The 17988-nt window shown below is 44.8% G+C and overlaps 1 protein-coding gene across 4 annotated transcripts in view; it reads right to left on the reverse strand.

The window, feature by feature from the left end:
• GCLC (glutamate-cysteine ligase catalytic subunit) overlaps positions 1-16047 on the reverse strand; it is a 39408-nt gene extending 23361 nt beyond the window's left edge. For all 4 annotated transcript variants that reach the window (XM_036869076.1, XM_036869075.1, XM_036869073.1 and 1 more), the window contains exon 1: positions 15444-16047. In XM_036869076.1, the coding sequence (XP_036724971.1) occupies positions 15444-15593 (150 nt within the window). In that variant the 5' untranslated portion in view covers positions 15594-16047. The remainder of the gene's footprint in view (positions 1-15443) is intronic.
• Between the last annotated feature and the right edge of the window lie 1941 nt (positions 16048-17988).

Genomic DNA, 17988 nt, shown 5'->3' on the forward strand with positions numbered 1-17988 from the left:
AAGGCTCTAACTAGCTGATGACCCATCAGTGCTGAAACACAGCGTCCTGCTGCCTCCACACCCTTTGTCCTTTCACCCAAAGTCCTGTGGTCGGCAGGTGCTGGGAACACTGCACAGAGCCAGGTGGATGTGGCTCCTGCTCTCAAGCTCACAGGTGGCTGAAATGACAGCCAGTAACTCAAGGGAGCTGAAGGGTCTGGGGCACGTGTAACAGGAGGGTCTGGTCCCGCCTGGGGTATCAGAAGGTTTCCTGGGGGGAGGGGGGTGGCCAGGCAAAGGAGAGGGTCGTCATAAATACAGCCCCCACCCCCGACCCCTGTGCTTCCCCTGACCACCACCCTGACCTCAGCGTAATCACCTGGTTGGCTGCCCAGAGATGCAGATAAACCGGGCCCACCCCTGGAGACCATGTCACAGTAGTCCCGCTTCTAGACTGTAAACTGTTTTAAAGCTAGTGACTGTGTCTTCTGCCCAGAAGATGGTTTCCTCACACAGCAAAATACTAATGACCAATATTTTTGAGCACTTTCAACCATCCAGTTGGATGGCACCCATTTCCGTATCTAGCAAGACACTCAAGCCTGGAGCACCCAAAGGGGTGCTAGAACCAATGGCGATGCTACTTGGATTCAAAATCACTTGTAGTGAAATAGGGAAGACCTGCGTGGCAAGACCAGAAGAGCAGCTGTGCCTGAAACAGTGGGTGAACTTGAGGTGACCACCACAGGTCCAGGAACCCTTTGTATATGGTGACATTTAAGACTATAACTGTTGAAGTGTTATTTTAAACTGCTCTATTTTCCCCAAAAGGAAATGTTTTAGTAGTTTACTCTAAAGTTACATCAGGGAACTATACTCAATATTTTGTGATAACCCATAAGGGAAAAGAATCTGAAAAAGAATATATATATGTGTATACATATACATGTACGTGTATATACATGTATGTATAACTGAATCACTTTGTTGTACACCTGAAACACAACACTGTAAATCAACTATACTTCAAAAAAAGAAAGAAACACACAGGCCAAAAATAAAGTTACATCAAATTCTTATAGTATCTGCTATATTCTGACTTTTCCCCCACTATGAAATGCCATTTTATACCACAGAATAACACAGGGTGCATGCCAGGAAAGTTTACACAAAATAAACGTGGCCTTGCCCTGGCCTGGTCTTCCTCCAGTGTCCTAGACCAGGACTTCAGCTAACAGAGCAGGAGGTTCTTTATGTATAATACATTAATCTCAATTTTAACACTGCGTAAAATGATGAATTTCCTATACGATTACGTAAAGTAACTTTCTTGAATCATTACCAAAACAAATTCTTCACATGCCAAGATTAGTAATATGAAGCCTCAGTGAAAAATTTTAAGATTCAGGAGAGAGCAGGGAAAATTGTGATGAATCTCATAAAGGGGACAATGACAGCTTTCAATAAAGGAAAGGAAAAAAAAACACCCTCTCCTTTATGGTAGACACTAGGCACATGTGACCTTTTTAGATTTAAAATTAAAGTAGGTTTTCCCTGGTGTTGCAGTGGTTAAGAATCCCTCTGCCAATGCAGGGGACACGGGTTCGAGCCCTGGTCCAGGAAGATCCCACATGCCGTGGAGCAACTAAGCCCGTGCACCACAACTACTGAGCCTGCACTCTAGAGCCCGCGAGCCACAACTACTGAGCCCATGTGCCACATCTACTGAACCTGTGCGCCTAGACTCCATGCTCCGCAATAAGAGAAGCCACCCAATGAAAAGCCTGTGCACCGCCATGAAGAGTATCCCCCGGCTCGCTGCAACTAGAGAAAGCAGCAACGAAGACCCAATGCAGCCAAAAATAAAATAAATAAAATAAATTTATAAAAAATAAAATAAAATTAAAGTAAAATAAAAATTTCAGTTCCTAAGTCCCTAACTGGATATTGCAAACAATTCGATTACTGCAGGAAGTTGTACTGGACAGCACTGGACTTAAACCCGAGAAAAACCACCTCTTGGAATTATATCTGGACACACTTACTGATGCATTACTGCTGGTGCAAAGGAAAGCCCTGCATGCCGATCTGCTCTTTCATGTCCTACAAATGGTATGAGATGTTTACTTTTTGGGCCTCTGAATTGACACTGGCTGATTTTTGTTAACCATGCCACTACACTTCAGGCGTGTGTCAGTTTTCATTTTCTGATGGTTATAAAGACCAGGCTAAGTCACTCCTACCTTATTTCTGAACCAAAGTGGAACCCAACCAGTCTGCTCCCACAAATTAACCTCACAAAAGAGAGCACATCACATGACGTTACCAAAGGGGATGTTTGCTGTGGCCACCAACACGGGCACTCTGCAACTCAGAAACCTAAGCCAGAAGACACGTCCTCCTAAAGAAATAATATTGTAAATATAAATAGTTCTTATTTACCTCAAAACACCTGCAGGTTAGTACTATAGCTTCTAGGTTCTGAGGACAAGTGAATTCTTCGCTTCTTTCCTGAGAACAGGGTCCTGGTCACCACGTGGCTGACAAGAGAGGGTGTCTTGGACCAACTGCTCTGCAGCGCTTAGCTGGGGAGGGGGCGGTGAGGGGGGTGAGAGGTCAGGGCCCCTGAAGGACTCTCATGAGGTAAAGGAGAACTCAGGGCTTCAGCAGTGCTGGCTCAGGGCCCCAGGCTCTCCTGGAGCAGGTGACTGACAAAGCAAGCTAGGTCCCTGTAAGTGTGTTTAGAGATGAAGTTGGCCCAAATTCAGGGACCACCATCGAGAGATGAGAAATTCAGGGCTTTAGTTCTTAGGAACTGGTGATAGATTAACCCACCCAACAAAGGGAGGGAGATGCTTTCTGAAGAGACCTAGAGCCAGTGCCGAAACAGGACGTGCAACTCCTAAGTCACTGCTGTGCTCAGAGGGGCCCTTGGGCCCCCAGGGGCAGGTGACAGCGATTCTAGACCTCCAAGTCCAATGCCATTTCACCACAGTGAGGGTCTCCTTCATAACCGCATCTGATGGTGCCTGGATGCTGAGGCAGGTCCCACCAAGAGAGCAGTTCTGACCTGCTGAAGACAGGGTCTGCAGGATGCAGACCTGCTAATACAAACCCCTTCCTGCCATACCTGGAATTCACGGGAAAGGATTACAATCTCAAACGGATAAACCAGAGCTCCTGACTCGGGGCTCTGATGCTGGCCCACTACCTGCTGCCTGGGACAAGGTCCGCCTGGCAGCATAGCTATCAAGTGAGGTCAGCCTCATCCCCAGAGGCTCATCTGTGTCTGCCCTTTTACAGGGCTGGGCTGCCAGCAGAAGATTAGCTGGAAAGGCCGCAGCCACATCGCTAAACCTGTTAGCATTTGCCCTGCGGACCGAGAAACTGACCACACATCCTCGACTTTTCAGATCTGAAAGTGCAGCTGGCATTTCACTAGGAGGGAACCACTGGTCATCTGGTAACCAAAAACACCGAAGCTTGCACTTGTTGCTCGAGACCTTTATCAAAGCAGCCCACCCGCCTTGTTACCCCACCCCACACCCTACTCCTTTCCCTTCCACCTCCAGCCTTGTCTCGGGTTGGAGCCTCGTTTGAATCTTAGTAACATCTGTGTTTTTTTCTTGTATAAAATGAGGATAACGCCTACCTCAGGGGGCCACTGGGGAGGAGCACACAAAATAATGCGTGTCAAGTGCCTAAAGTGGTAGTTGAGTACACATATCCTCACGTATTAGTGATTATTTTCTAGCTCTCGGGCAGGGACACACGTATTGAGGCAGAACAGTGTCTTTTAAGTGTTCTTACGGGTCCATGGTGGCCTATAATCAACATTACCAAAAAACATTGAAATGAGTAGAATAAATACCAGAATATGTCATTCATGGGAAAGGAAGTACTATTTCACCCAAATACTGTTTCGCGCAGCGTTTGTTTCAGGTACTCGCTGTCTCAGTAAAAGGAAAGACTTCGTGCAGAACACCGCCAGCTCTGCGACAGCGGGCACAGGTCAAGTCACCCCCCTCCCGGACACTTTCAAATGGCTCAGACTCAGCACATCTTAGCACCCTCACCACGTGTGCCGCCCCTCCACTCCAGCCCCGCCCCCCAGGCTGCAACCACGCAGGCCTTCCTTCTGCCTCTCCGCCAGCCAACCACTCCAGGGCCTGGACAGCACCTCTGTGTAGCTGTCCCTTCAAGCAGCTGGCTCCTGACGGGCTCTAGTCAAGTGCTACCTCTTCAGAGCAGCCTTGGCTAACCCCCAACACTAGGACCTCTCTTGTCCCATGCCCAAGGGTGCCACCCACACTAGTGCCTTGTGGAGTTGTGGAAGTGGTTACCCAGGCCAGAGCAGTCTTAATTTCCCCTCTCTCCTCACAAATATTACAATTATGGACATGTGGAACATGTTCTAATCTAACAAAGTGTCCCTTCCAACTCTAAACTACTATGTCTGTCATTAAACTCTTCCAGAAATTCTTGTGGTATAAAACCATCCATTTTTCTTTCCCTCTCAAAGACATTACACACACTGCATTGCCAGGAAGGGAATTTTTTTCAAATGCATCGTCTTGCTACCTAAAGCTCACCCCTTCTAAGCACATGATCTCTTAAATTGTATGCATACATCAGTGGAAATCTTTCTAAAATTGATTACGTCCTCTTCTGCTACAATAGGAAGATACTAAACATACTTCCACTTTTTTATTAAGGCTTCAGACTCGGGGCAATTTCATTTCTTTAACAGAGCAAGGCCCTGGGAGGCACCGGCTGCCGTGTCTAGATCTGCTTTTCCAAGCTGCTCTCCGACTTGGTCTCTCATTGCTGCCTCGACTGATTTTTTTGTAGTTCATCCTGAACTGAGGAAGGAAATGACCAGCTTGCAGGAATTGTGTATAAAGTGAGCAATCTCCGGGTGAGGGCTTGAGACAGGCTTCCAGGAGTTAAGTACATGCACTCTGTACTGAGAGGGCTTTTGCTTGCTTCCTAGTTCTCGCTGTCTGTGTTCTGGGGCCGGCAGCTCCTGAGCCCTGGATACCACTCACACAGCCATGGAGGGAGGACCACAGGCAGGGCTGCTGCCGCATGGTGTGTTGGACGATATGCCTTCCAAGTGCCCGACTTGTGTAAATACGTGAACGCTTTAGCGGGAAATGAGGGAAGCACTCCCAAATAACCTCTTTAACGTCGCTCTGAGGCTTACAGTGCTCAGAGTATCCTTTCAAGCAAAAAACTTTTTAAATTAAAAAATGTAAACTTTCACGGAGGCTCTTGCCTTCAGGGTTTGTTTTAACTCTGCTAAATCAGCATCCAGTTCAAAAAAAAGGAAGGTGTTAACTAAATCCAAAGGACTGAAAAAAGGGCCTGGGGGATGGGAGACAAGACAGTGGGTTTGTGTGAACATTTATGTAATTAGGAACATCTGGTTTGGGGGTTCTTTTGTAATCTTGTTGTGGAAATAAGTTTAATTTCTAAATCCTGACCATAAGAGACACAAACATCTAAGAACACAGAAAGCTCTCCAAACAGTGTCGAACAGAGTAGAGCCATGGCCATATGAATGCTGCAAAAATACACCAACCTAGATAACCAAGTTTTCTGAGTACCTATAAAAGATGTGCTCTTTTGGCTAGAAGTCTGACGCTTATTTATGTTTCTTTAACTTCTGAAACAATGTCTGGGAAACCCAGCCTTTAAGTGGAGGAGATTCAGGGTCATCATTCTAAATTACTTAATCCTTTATGATCAGTTTCAATATACAATCCCCGTGGCTACTAAGTAACCAAAATGCATATGCTTTCCCAATTCAATTCTGTTTCTTTCTGAAAATCATAACCAAGATTTCAAGGACCCTACAAGCTGTGAAAACATGCATGGGCTTTGGGCCATTTACTTTGGCTGGAAACCAATTTTTGCTCTTTTCCCAAGTTCTTAGTATGTTCGAGATAGGTCGCTGCCAAAGCCTCCAGTCCCCTAACCGGCCAACTCCGGCTTCACTTCCGTTCCCATCCTCGCACCCCTCTTGAAAGCTTGCCACCCTTCCTGCCCCCAGGGCAGTCCTACTGCCCCCACTGGTCCTTCTCCAGATCCCACACACGTCCAGGTCCTTCTGTGTGTATCAGCAGGGTTCGGAGGTGATGGCCATGCTTCCTCTCTGGGTTAGTCATCTCGCGCTCCTCCTTGGTTTTAACCCCACCTTTAGGCCCGCGGCTGCCCTGCCACACACACGGCCAGCTCAGATGTTGCTCCAGCTCCCTCTGCACTGTCTACCCGGCATCTCCGCTGTATGAGCATTGGGCTCCTTCACCCAGGAGGTCCCAAACCAGAAGATCCAAGCAGTTCCCCAGGAACCATCCCCACAGGCTACACTCTCTCCCCTCCCTCAGCATTGAGGTGCTCCTTCACCCAGGAGGTCCCAAACCAGAAGATCCAAGCAGTTCCCCAGGAACCATCCCCACAGGCTACACTCTCTCCCCTCCCTCAGCATCGAGGTGCTCCCAGCACCTAGTTACCCTCCCTAGTTACCCTCAGCATAGAGGCTCCCAGCCTCTAGTTACCCTCCCAGCCCGTTTTCCTCACCACCTCCGAAGGGACCCAGGATTAGTCTCCCTGTACGATTCCTGGACTGACAATACCACGTCTCCTGGCGTGGTCCATTACAAAGGACCTTGACATATATACACTTGACATATATATAAAATGGATAACTAATAAGAACCTGCTGTATAAAAAAATAAATAAAATAAAATTCAAAAATTCAAAAAAAAAAGAATAGATATATGTATATGTATAACTGAATCAGTTTGTCGTATATCTAAAACTAACACAACACTGTAAATCAACTACAGTCCAATATAAAAAAATTAATTAAAAAAACAAAAAAACCCCAAAAAAACAAAGGACCTTCGACAGCCTCAGCCTCTAGCCACTCCCCTTGCCCTGCTCTGGTCCCACGCCACGGCAGTGATCCTCAACTGCAGGCACTTCACAGTCGCACGTCTGCACGCACCCTTCCCTTGCGCTCTCTGTCTCCCTTTGAGATCCTCCCAGGAGGTCCCCCACTCCGCCCCCCATCTCTAAGACTCCCAGGATCTCCAGGCACAGAGCAAACTCCTCCCCTCCTCCCTCCAGCCTGTCCCCCGACCCTGCCATGCCACTGGAGTTCTTCAAGGGCAGGCAGAGTCTCCCTTTTCTTGGTTTCTCTCTTCAACCCCATGACCTACCACAGTAAGTCCTTGATAAACAGGAGTCACTCAATAAATACTTAAAAGTCATCCATCATGGAAATAAAGCCTTTAGTGTTTGCCACATATAAGTGAAGCTTAAGTCTCAGTTTTTCTGAAGGAAACAGTCTGTGATAATATCTTGCTTTTTTTTTTTTTTTATAGAAACATTATGGGGTTCAAACAGGTTTACTTAGGAAGTTAAGGAAAAGGTTTTAGAAACCTAACATCTATGGGTTTGTAATTAGATTACTTTTTCAGTAGCCAGTAAAGTACGTTCTCTTTGAAAAATCCTAAAACCCAAAAGGTGACAGGATAAGGAAACGGATTCTACCATCTCTTGTACACATTTCCTGATTTTTGTCATTTGTGTGGCATTTAAAGCATTCTGAAACAGTCAAATTGTTAAAAGATACAATTAGAAATTATATATATATATAAAAGCATGCAATTCAAAACCAAATGATAGAATTTTTTGATTACTCTTGCAGATGAGAAAATTGTGGTTCTAAGAATTTAAGTTCTGTATCTAAGATCACACAACTGTTTGGAGGAAGACTTGGGGCTGCACTCCCATCTTCAAGTTAGTCCATTCTTAAACATGTAGGCAAACTTCAAAATAATTGTGTTTTCACCAAATACCCAGTCATAGGATAACAGTGGTACTAAGTGATGAACATTACAGCATAAAGGCAAAGAAAATCCTGACTTTAAAAACTTGGCTATATCTAGGTTGCTGGGGATATAACCATGAGGGTAGCTAGCCTTTGGACAAAGTTTATAGACAAAGGAGAGCAGAGCTGAAAGAAAAGGTAGAAAGACTTCCACTTCTGATCAAGATGGAGTAATAGCGATCAATTTCACCCCTCCCCCACCCCAGAAAAGACAGAAAGAGAGAATATATAAAAGAATTTTCAAGACACTGGACATCAGATAACAAAGCGCAGAGATCCCTGTGATAGGAGGGACAATTTTAAAGTGAGTGAGCCCTACAAACGCCCCAGCTTCCTGCGTGGCGAGAGGCACTAGATCATGGGCAGGGAGGTGAAGCAGAGCCCAGGCTGGGAGTGGGGGTTTGGTGGGGGGAAGGACTCCCCGACTTGAAGAGATAGAGCTGAATATCTGAGGAAACCAAGTAATTTAGAGGTCACAGGACCAAGTACCAAAGAGAAGAGAGCTGCACAGACAATTCCAGAGATTTGCAGAGGGTCCCCCCTTAAGGACTCGGTAGTAAATCGACCCACACATGAGAGGTGAGGACCCAAAGCTGGGACAGGGTGCTTTCCCCCCAGCCAGAATGGAATAACTCCTAGTTCAGGGCATTGAGGAAGGTACCCCTGAAGGCCTTGCCTTCGCAGAAGAGAATAATTAGCCCTAAACTGACACTCTTCCGGACCTGCTGAATAAATTGTAAAAGCAAGACCTGAAAGGATCAAACCATCTCCAAATAACTATATTCCAGAACAAAGCTGAAGAATACGTTTAGGAAAACGCAAATATCAAGCACCCAACGAGGTAAAATTCACAATGTCTGGCATCCAATCAAAGACTACCAGGCATGCAAAGAAGCAGAGAAACCTACTCAAAATGTAGAGAAAAAGTCATTTGAACCTGACTTTAAATGACAAAGATGATAGAATTAGCAAAGACATTAAAACAGTTACTAGAACTGTATTCCCTATGTTCAAAAACAGTATAGTAAGGTTGCAAGATACAAGATAAATACACAAAATCAATTTTATTTTAATATATTAGCAACAACAATCAGAAATTATAACTTAAAGAGTAATACCATTTACAATAAAAAAAATGTGAAACACTCAAGTGATACATCTGACAAAAGACATGAAAGACTTGTCCACTGAAAACTACAAAACACTGATGAGAGAAATTAAACAAGTGGAGGGATATACTTGTTCATGGGCTGGAAGCATCATTGTTAAGATGTCAATTCTCCCCAAACAATCTACGGATTCAACGCAACCACAGTCAACATCCCGGTAGGGTTTGTTTTGGGTAGAAACTGCCAAGATGTTCTAAAATTCATGTGTAAATTCAAAGGACCTAAAAAAGTCAAAATGAGTTGAGAAAGAGCAAAGTTGGAGAGGTAAGACTACCTGATCTCACAATTTATTATAAATTATAGCAATAAAAAGCGTGGTATTGGCATAAGGACAAATAGAGCAATGGAACAGTACACAGAGTCCAGAAATGAAATCACACATAGACAACAGATATTAGACAAATGTGCAAGGGCCTTCAGCAGTGGAGAAAGGATAGTCTTTTCAACAAGTGGTGCTGGGGCACTGTGCAAAAGCAACCAAACCCAAAAATCCATACCCTGCATCATATACAAAAGTTAACTCTAAAAGGATCATAGACCTAAATGTAAACCTAAGACCATAAAACTTCTAGAGGAAAATACAGGAGAAAACCTTAGATAATGAAAGATTTCCTAGACAGAAACACAAATTCTATGTTAGAAGCTCAGATAATATTCTGACATCTTTTCTCAAGATATGGGGCCTTACACTGAACATTACCTAGGTTTCTCCTTCAAAATGAAGCTACAGACTTCTAGTTAGTACATTTGCTAACACCACTACTAGACATTCCTAGAAGTGGTACCTTTAGAAGTGATATCCTGGACATTCCTCTTCACAAAGAGGAATTCAACAGTGATGAGGTGGGGTCACAGTAACTTGTTCAGGAGTCCAGAAACATGTTCTAGGGGAGCCACATGTGCAGAAGGAATAAACATTTTCCTCCCACTGTGTTTTCGCCATATCTTTAAAGTACGTCAAAACCTCTACGTATCCAAAGACCTCTACAAACTAATCCTACCTGTTCACCGCACTGACAACACCGCCAGGCACAGAACGCTCACACACCAATGCTATTTCTCACCTTTCTGCCTTTATTACACTGTTCACTTGCCTGGAATGCTTTCCCTTCTCTTCATATAAATAACGACCCTAATTCTCTAGGGCAGCTTCCCAAAGATGTTGCCTGAAGCATCAGAATCACCTGGGGTGCTGTGTGTCTCACACGTCTGCAAAGGGCACAAGGGAACTTCTGGAGGGTGATGGAAGTGTTATATATACACAGATGTTTCCTATTTTTAAATTTTGACTGTGGTTGCAGATATCTGGTTGTATATGCTTGTTAGAAGTCATTGAGCTCTATGTTTAAAATGGGTGCGTATTATTGTATGTAAATTATAATTCAATGAAATTGATTTAAAAAGAAAGCCCACATAAAACTATATAACACAAAATGAACAGGGGGAAAAAATCCCTAACTGAGATGGACACCAGAAGTGATAGTCAAGCTCACATTTAAGCCAAGCTTAAATTCTTAGCCTCAATTCCTAATACACAGTTGACCCTTGAACAATGATGGGGTTAGGGGTGCTGACTCTCCCCACAGCCAAATATCTGCATATAAATTTTATGGTCTGGATCATGTGGTACTCTAGTACGTTATTTATTGAAAAAAAATCCATGTATAAGTGGACAAGTGCAGCTCGAATCCATGTTATTTAAAGCTCAACTGTACACACAGTCAGTTATCTGGTTCTCTAACCTTCAAAAATGAACCTCTTGGTTATAAAAGGTAATTTTGAAAAAAAAAAAAAATCACCAGAAAGCTCCAACCATATTTCACTCTTTTTCCTGGATTTCACCACCGTGCTTTAGACACATCAGTAAATGCTGATAAACTAATGTCCACAGTGACAGCAAGAGACAGAAAGATGAAGCAACTGTGCTTCGTGTGCAGAGAGCACATAATGACCTACGGAATCTTCATGAATTCTCAGAGTAATTTGTGCTCAATACCTTATTCTAAGAAGTCATTGTCAAATAATGCATTTTAAAAACACAATTTAGATTCTGAAATGCAGTTCAGAAATACCATAAACAATTACTAAGCTAATGGAATACAATTATATCTGAATGGGCAAATTTCAGTTGAAAACCGGCAAACATGGAATGCCTCATTCCCCAATAACCATGGCTATTTAAATGATATATTTTAAATGAGATATCCTGGGTATTTAAACATTTCCAAGTGAACATTTATGAGTCTTACTTAAAAGACTAGGCACTTACTTGTAAACTATTCCAACAACATTATCTCATTTAATCTTACTAACTCTATACGGAAGGTATTACTCTCCCCATTTTACAGATGACAAAACTGAGATAAGCACTTTGTCCAAAGCTACACAGAACCTTCAATTAGACTCAAATGACTATGCTTTTGTCCATTCTAGATTTATAGCTTAGGATGCTATTTTTGCTATAGGATCATAATCTTACTGATTAACAAGCTCTGCATTTTCTAATTAGTCATGTAAGCATTCTTAACCTACACAGGTAATTTGAAGTTCAAACTATGAATGATATGCCAGCCCTTTATAAATCCCATCTCAGTTCTTCTTGGTTTTACACATGATAATAACGCACTCATAAATATTAAAGATGTATATTTCTCTCTAAGTTCTCATGGATTTACCTGCTAATTAGAGCACAATTGACCTTCTTGCCTTTGAAAGGCAAAAAAGAAAAGAAAAATCAGAAAAAATGTTTCCTTTAAAATGTTTTTCTGACACCTCTGTAACCTGGAGAGTTTGAACTCTGTAAAAAGAGCTTTGATGAAATCTCATACATTGTAAATATTCCAAAACCTGGTGTAATGTGTTTAAGAAATGGACGTGGAGTCAGACAGATTTCAATTCTGATAATGCCTCTGCCACTAAGTAGCTGAAGAGGCTGGCAGGTAGCTGACACTAGAGGGATATTAGGAAGCATTCAAGAGCCGTACTTACTGCCACATTTGCAGTGTTTATAAACTTCCTAGGTTTGTCTTTTAATGTGCATACTCCAACTTACAAACAAAATCTGTACCTAAAAAGTTGTGTGTGGGCTGTGAAGAGAGAAGTGCTTACTTTTTTGCATAAAAGAACGCTTAGCAAGCATCAGGGCCCCCAGGAACACCCATCTCACCTCCCCCTCTCCCCCATCTGGGGCAGCATGAAGTATCTTCCCAGTACCTGGGAGTTAGAACTTCGATTACCCATAATAACAGCATGATCAATGGGTTGGGACCAGCCACACAAAAGGCGAAACTCGCATCTGTAAGCTGACCTGGGAATCTGCCTGTTTCTAAGCTTCTCACAGGAAAATACTTCTGAATTCCAAAAAGCCAGCAGACACACACTTGTACAATACAACCATTTTTACCACAGTGACTGGTGGCAGACTTCTCTTCACTCAGCAGTCTAAAGATGATCCTAGGCGAGTTTCAAAGAGGAACAACCTTCTCATTTTCCAAAGGAGGAAATTGAGGTTCACAACCACAAAGGTGGTTGGCAAGCCTTGGAATACAACACAAGTGCAACTCCAAATCCAAGTTCTTCCTGATAAAACCACCAGAGACAAATACTGTCCTAGCGCCAAGCATTCCCAAAGTGGCAGGCTCTGCCTCCAACCAGATCTACAATGATGGGTTTAGGCTGCTTTTTTTCCTTTTTTAATCCGAGTCCATGGTCCTGTAAGTGCAACATCAAAACTTCCACAAAGAGCAGTATTTTGGTATCACGCTGACCCAGCCCAACATATCACGTCCCAAACACCCCTTTCTGTCTGATGGGGCCATCCTTCATCTACAGGGCCACGGCACCCACCACACCCTTCTCCACTTTTATCGGCCCAGCCTGACTCTTGGTTGTTTCCTAGGCTTCTGCATACAAACAAGCTCACTTGCAGGCTGATCTTGCCTGCAGACTTTTACTCAGTAGACGTGACAGGGAGTTCCCACTATGTGCAAGGATCAGGGCTAACAGTGTTAACGTCCTCCTCTTTCTCAGAGGCTCACCTCATCAGGGAGGCCTGCCATGATAAATGTGGGACTCTGACTTTCAAACCCCGTAACTGCAACCACAGTAAGAAATAATTTACATGCACCCAATATACCACCCTTACACACACTCTCAAATAACTCGTTTGACATAATATTCTCACTATGTGTGATAAACCAATACTCTTCATCCTACCCCATTTCAATTTTTAAAGTCTCGGAGAGAAAAAATATCTAGGGGGAGAGGAGAGATCATAAAATACACACAGTACACAAATAATACACAGTAGTCCCTCGGTATCCACGAGGGACTGGTGCCAGGACCCGCCAGATACACCAAAATCCGCAGAGGCTCAAGTCCCATAGTTGGCCTTCCATTCAGCATCTGTGGATTCAGCCAACCGTGGATCAGGTAGTATTCACTACCTGACAAAAAAACCTCGTATAAGTAAACCTGAGCAGTTCAGACTCTAGTTCTTCAAGGGTCAAAATGTCAGATGCTGTAAAGAAACGACGAGTTTCAGACTTCTAAAATCTTCTAAATTTATTTCTCAACCCACTAATGGATCATGATCTCCAGTTTGAAAAGTAATTTTCTGTAACATAAGAGTGATTACCTTTACATGATGCTAGAGGAACAGAAGCATCAGCAAATGCTTAGGTGTGAGACAACCCCCCCTCCCCCGCCCAAGTCACATCTTCTCTCTGTCCAGAGATTCAGAGGTACCACAACGGAGAGTTAGCCCCTGCATGCCACAGGTCAAGGAGAGGAGACAGAAATCAAACTGGGGGAGACCAAGGCTTCACTGAAGTGCTATTCCAGGAGTAGGAAGAGTGGGGCTTTTTTCTTAACCACCTGGGAAGTCTTCACAATCTCAATTCTTCCCCTTGGGTCACGCTACCTATTTCCAAGAGGCCTGTCAATACTGGCAGGCAGGAATTTTATTCTTTTTGAAAATCTTACACTCTACCCAGACATGACTGAAGCAGAATTTAAAGTAATAATAAATGATCAGCGGGTTATTTTTTAAATCTAAGATAACTTTTCTACTCCAAGGTTTCTGTTAAACAGTAAACTCCTCATTCCAAAGGACATGGGTTTGTTAGTGGAAAAAAAGGAAAGGGAGGTGTGGGAGAGAAAAAAAAATCTAGAGGGAACAGAGGATAGATCACAAAATAAACACAATACACAAATGAATATATAAAATGTCGGATGCTGCTAAAAAAAAAAAAAAAGAGCTTTAGTCTAAAACTGAAGAAGCATCACCAAACATACTGTACCCCTCTTCTGTCCAATAAAGTATGGCAAACCACTTATGGTAGAAACGTGAATTACTAGTCATGATACTTTTCTAGCTTACAAGAGCACAATTCCTTCAACTGACAGGCAGAAGCATTTTCCAATCATAGAAAAACTAACTTTTTGCAAGGAGAGAGATTCAGCACTGGTGTAGCAGCACCTTGACACTAAGGTAAAGAGTGATAACACTGACAAGGAGATAAATTATTTACACCTGAGCAAGCCATGGAAGGCAAAAGGTAAAAACACGAAAAATATAAATGGACCTTTCCAGAAGTCATTTGATTATTTGAACTGTATATACACGTGATTTTTAAAAACAGGAAGGGAAGGCATAAAAAGCTTTTGCAGAAGAGACTTTAAAACTAACAGGAGGCAGTGCTTTCCAAATCATTCCAATAAACAATGGTTCAATATTGAGAATCTAGAGGCATTTCACTTCGAAGCAGCACACATGTGGAAGCACAGATTCGGAAAGTTTATATACTAGATCTGGGCCATGGAAAGGCACTAACAAATCCTAACTTTGAAGTTCTCAGAGTTCCCATTTAGAATTAAACCAAGCCATGATCTGTTTTAATTTATATCTATAAAGTGGTGGTCGGGGGGTGGTTGATGAGAAGGAGAAGCTGGAGGTTTAAAAGGCACCAGGATGAGGTGCGGCGGAAGCGAAATCCTGAAGACCTGATTCCTAACAGCAACCGGCCTTCTAGGACAACTTAGTCCCTTTCACGTTAATGGCATTTTGAGACGGGACCGTGGGTCGATAGGCGGCGGGCAGACACCCCAGCCTGGAAACTCCTCCAGGCACCCAGTGTCACACTTTTGCATGCTCACGCCCTCCCAGCGCCTACTCCGCACTTGCTGAATGGAAACGAACCCCGAATGAATGAATGGGAGAGAGAAATCCGGCCAAAGGCTCGGAGCACGGCCCTGGACAGCGCTAAACGCCCGCGGGCTCGGCGGGGACCCTCGGGGGCGCGGCGGGGACCCTCAGGACAGCGCAGGGCGCGGACCGAGGGGGCTGGGGCCTCGTCGAACAAAGAGGCGCGGGGCGGCGGGGGCCGGGCGCTCACCTCGTCGCCCCACTTGAGCACGTCCTTGTGCCGGTCCTTGACGGCGTGGTAGATGTGCAGGAACTGGAGGATCCCGTGCAGCCGCACGTGGTCGGCGTGGCGCTGGGTCTCCTCCCAGCTCAGTGGCGAGCCCTGGGACAGTAGCCCCATGGCCGCCCCCTCTCCTCGCCCTCTGGACCGGCGGCGGCCGCTCCGGGCTCCCGGCGCGCGGCGCGGGCCGGACACTCAGTTGCCCGCGGAAGACGGCGGCGGCTCAGCCCCGAGGGGGCGCCCTCGGGCCGCAGCCGGCGGAGGGAGGGTCCGGTCCGCTCCGGCTCCCCGGCGCGAGATCCTCGCCGCCCGGGGGACCGACCCAGGGGTCGGGTGCACCGCGCGGACGGAGGCGGCGGACCGGGGGGCGGGCTGGGCGGCCCTCTGCCCGACGGCCTGGCCGCTCGCCCGCTCCGGCTCCCGCCCCGCTCCTGCTCCGAGGCGGCGGCGGCGGCCCCCACAGCCGCGGCGCGGCGGCGGCTCCCGCTTCTCTTTGCCGGTGTCCTGCACTAGCTCCTTCCTACTTGTGACCAAAACCTGCGCCGCTGAGCATGCCCAGTGCTCCCAACCACTCGCCGCTCCCCAGCGTGATCCGCCGCTCCGGATTTTATAGACTGCGGGCTGGGGCGGGGAAAGGAGGCGGCGCGGGCGAGGAGGCGTGGCCGAGCACTCGCGGAGACTCAGAGGCTGCGGGGTAGGCGTGCGCAGGCGTGGTTAGGGCGGAGTCCAAGGGGAGGGGCTCACCAGGCCGGGGTCAGCCTCGCTTTAAGCAAACGCGATGTGTAAAAATCCGTTTTCTCTAACCCAAAGAGAGAAACTCTCCATTGGGGAAAAAGTTTGATTATTCGAATTAATGAAGAATCCACCATATTATTTTTTATGGAGAGAAGCGCCTCACACTTATAAAACCAGGGTGAGAGCAGCAGGGTGTGGCAAGAAAATTTGTCTACAGGTTTTTAGATGTGTACATAAGTATTTGTGTAGTCTCTATTTATTTGATGACATATGTTCTGTGGATGGCACAGACACCATTCATTGCAACCAAAGGGGCTTTGTCAACATTTCCATAAAGATCGTTAGAAGGAGTCATCTCCAAAGTATATCCCCCATCCAAACCTAGGATTCAACCATCAAGTGATTAAAATGATGCTCATGTGAGCTTACCACGGGGTGGAAGGTTTTAGAAACAGCTGGGGTTGGCCCTATCCTGGCGGGAAAGGGAAGGAACGAGGTACCTCGCCCCCAAGTAGTTGTTCAAAAAATGTGTCAACAGAGCAATGAGGTGACAGATCAGGGGGAAAGTGACAGCAACTAGATCATATGTGTACTGAGACCAGAAAGTGTGTACTTACTGTGCCCTCTTCCCTCACACCACAAAGTTAACATTTAGTGACCACTTACTGACTGACAAATGGGTACATGATCATAGAAGTCTCTTCTCCCACACCCTTCATATTGGCTGTGCCCATCTCAGGGCTTGGGGACATGGATACCCAAGGTCTGGCTGTAATGTCCACAGGGGTGTATGTATATGTGTCTGGAGTGTGGGTGGGGATGTGAGGGGGTTTGAAGCTCAGTAGATGAGGTTTCAATCATCTGTTTCAACAGCTAGGATAAAAACCAAGCCTCATTCTACTTTGTCCACAGCCCCCTCTTCCTTGTACCCTCCCCACTAACCTCACTAGACCTGTGCGGTCCTGGCTTTCTGCTGTTTTTTTTCTGCTTGGAATTCTCCACCTGACACAATCCTGTTCATTCTTTGAGTCCCAGTTACTCCTCTCTGTATTTTGGTTGCATATGAACATGTCACTATTTCTACGTTATGATAGAATCATTTAAAAAATATTTCCACACTAGGTAGTGACTTCCTCTGGGATAGACATGATTCACACCTTTTGTATCTTTAACTCTAGAAAAGTGCTTGGTATAAATGGAAAGAAGGCAGTGTGGAGGTGGGGAGGGAGGGATAGTATTGGTCACTGTTTCACGTCCAGGCGAGGCATCCAAAGGATCATTTTGTAATTCTCATAATCTCATCTCACATCTGCATACCCTGGCATTGTTCAATACAATAGCCATCAGCCACATGTGGCTGACCATTTGAAATAAGGCTAATTTGAGAAAGTGAATTTTACTTTTGTTTTAATCCACTAAAATAGAAATTGTAAAATTGATGTTCCATTTGGCTACTGGAAAGTTTCTAAGGAAATCTGGAACAGATTGGGAATGTGAAATCCACTTTTTCATCTGTAAATTTTATGAAATCTAAATACGGATCAAGTATTTCCAAAGAAAATTTATTGGACTGGAAATGAGCTGTGAGTGTAATACACACACCAGATTCAAAGACTTAGTACACACACACAAAGAATGTAAATATCTCATTAGTAATTTTATATTGATTACATGTTTCTATACTAGTATTTTGGATATGTTATAGTTTATTACTTAAATTAATTGACCTCCAGGGTGACTTGTAATTGCTGTTACACGGGGAAAAAACAACTACAGATCA

This window comes from Balaenoptera musculus, chromosome 11, assembly GCF_009873245.2.
Source record: "Balaenoptera musculus isolate JJ_BM4_2016_0621 chromosome 11, mBalMus1.pri.v3, whole genome shotgun sequence".
NCBI lineage: Eukaryota > Metazoa > Chordata > Mammalia > Artiodactyla > Balaenopteridae > Balaenoptera > Balaenoptera musculus.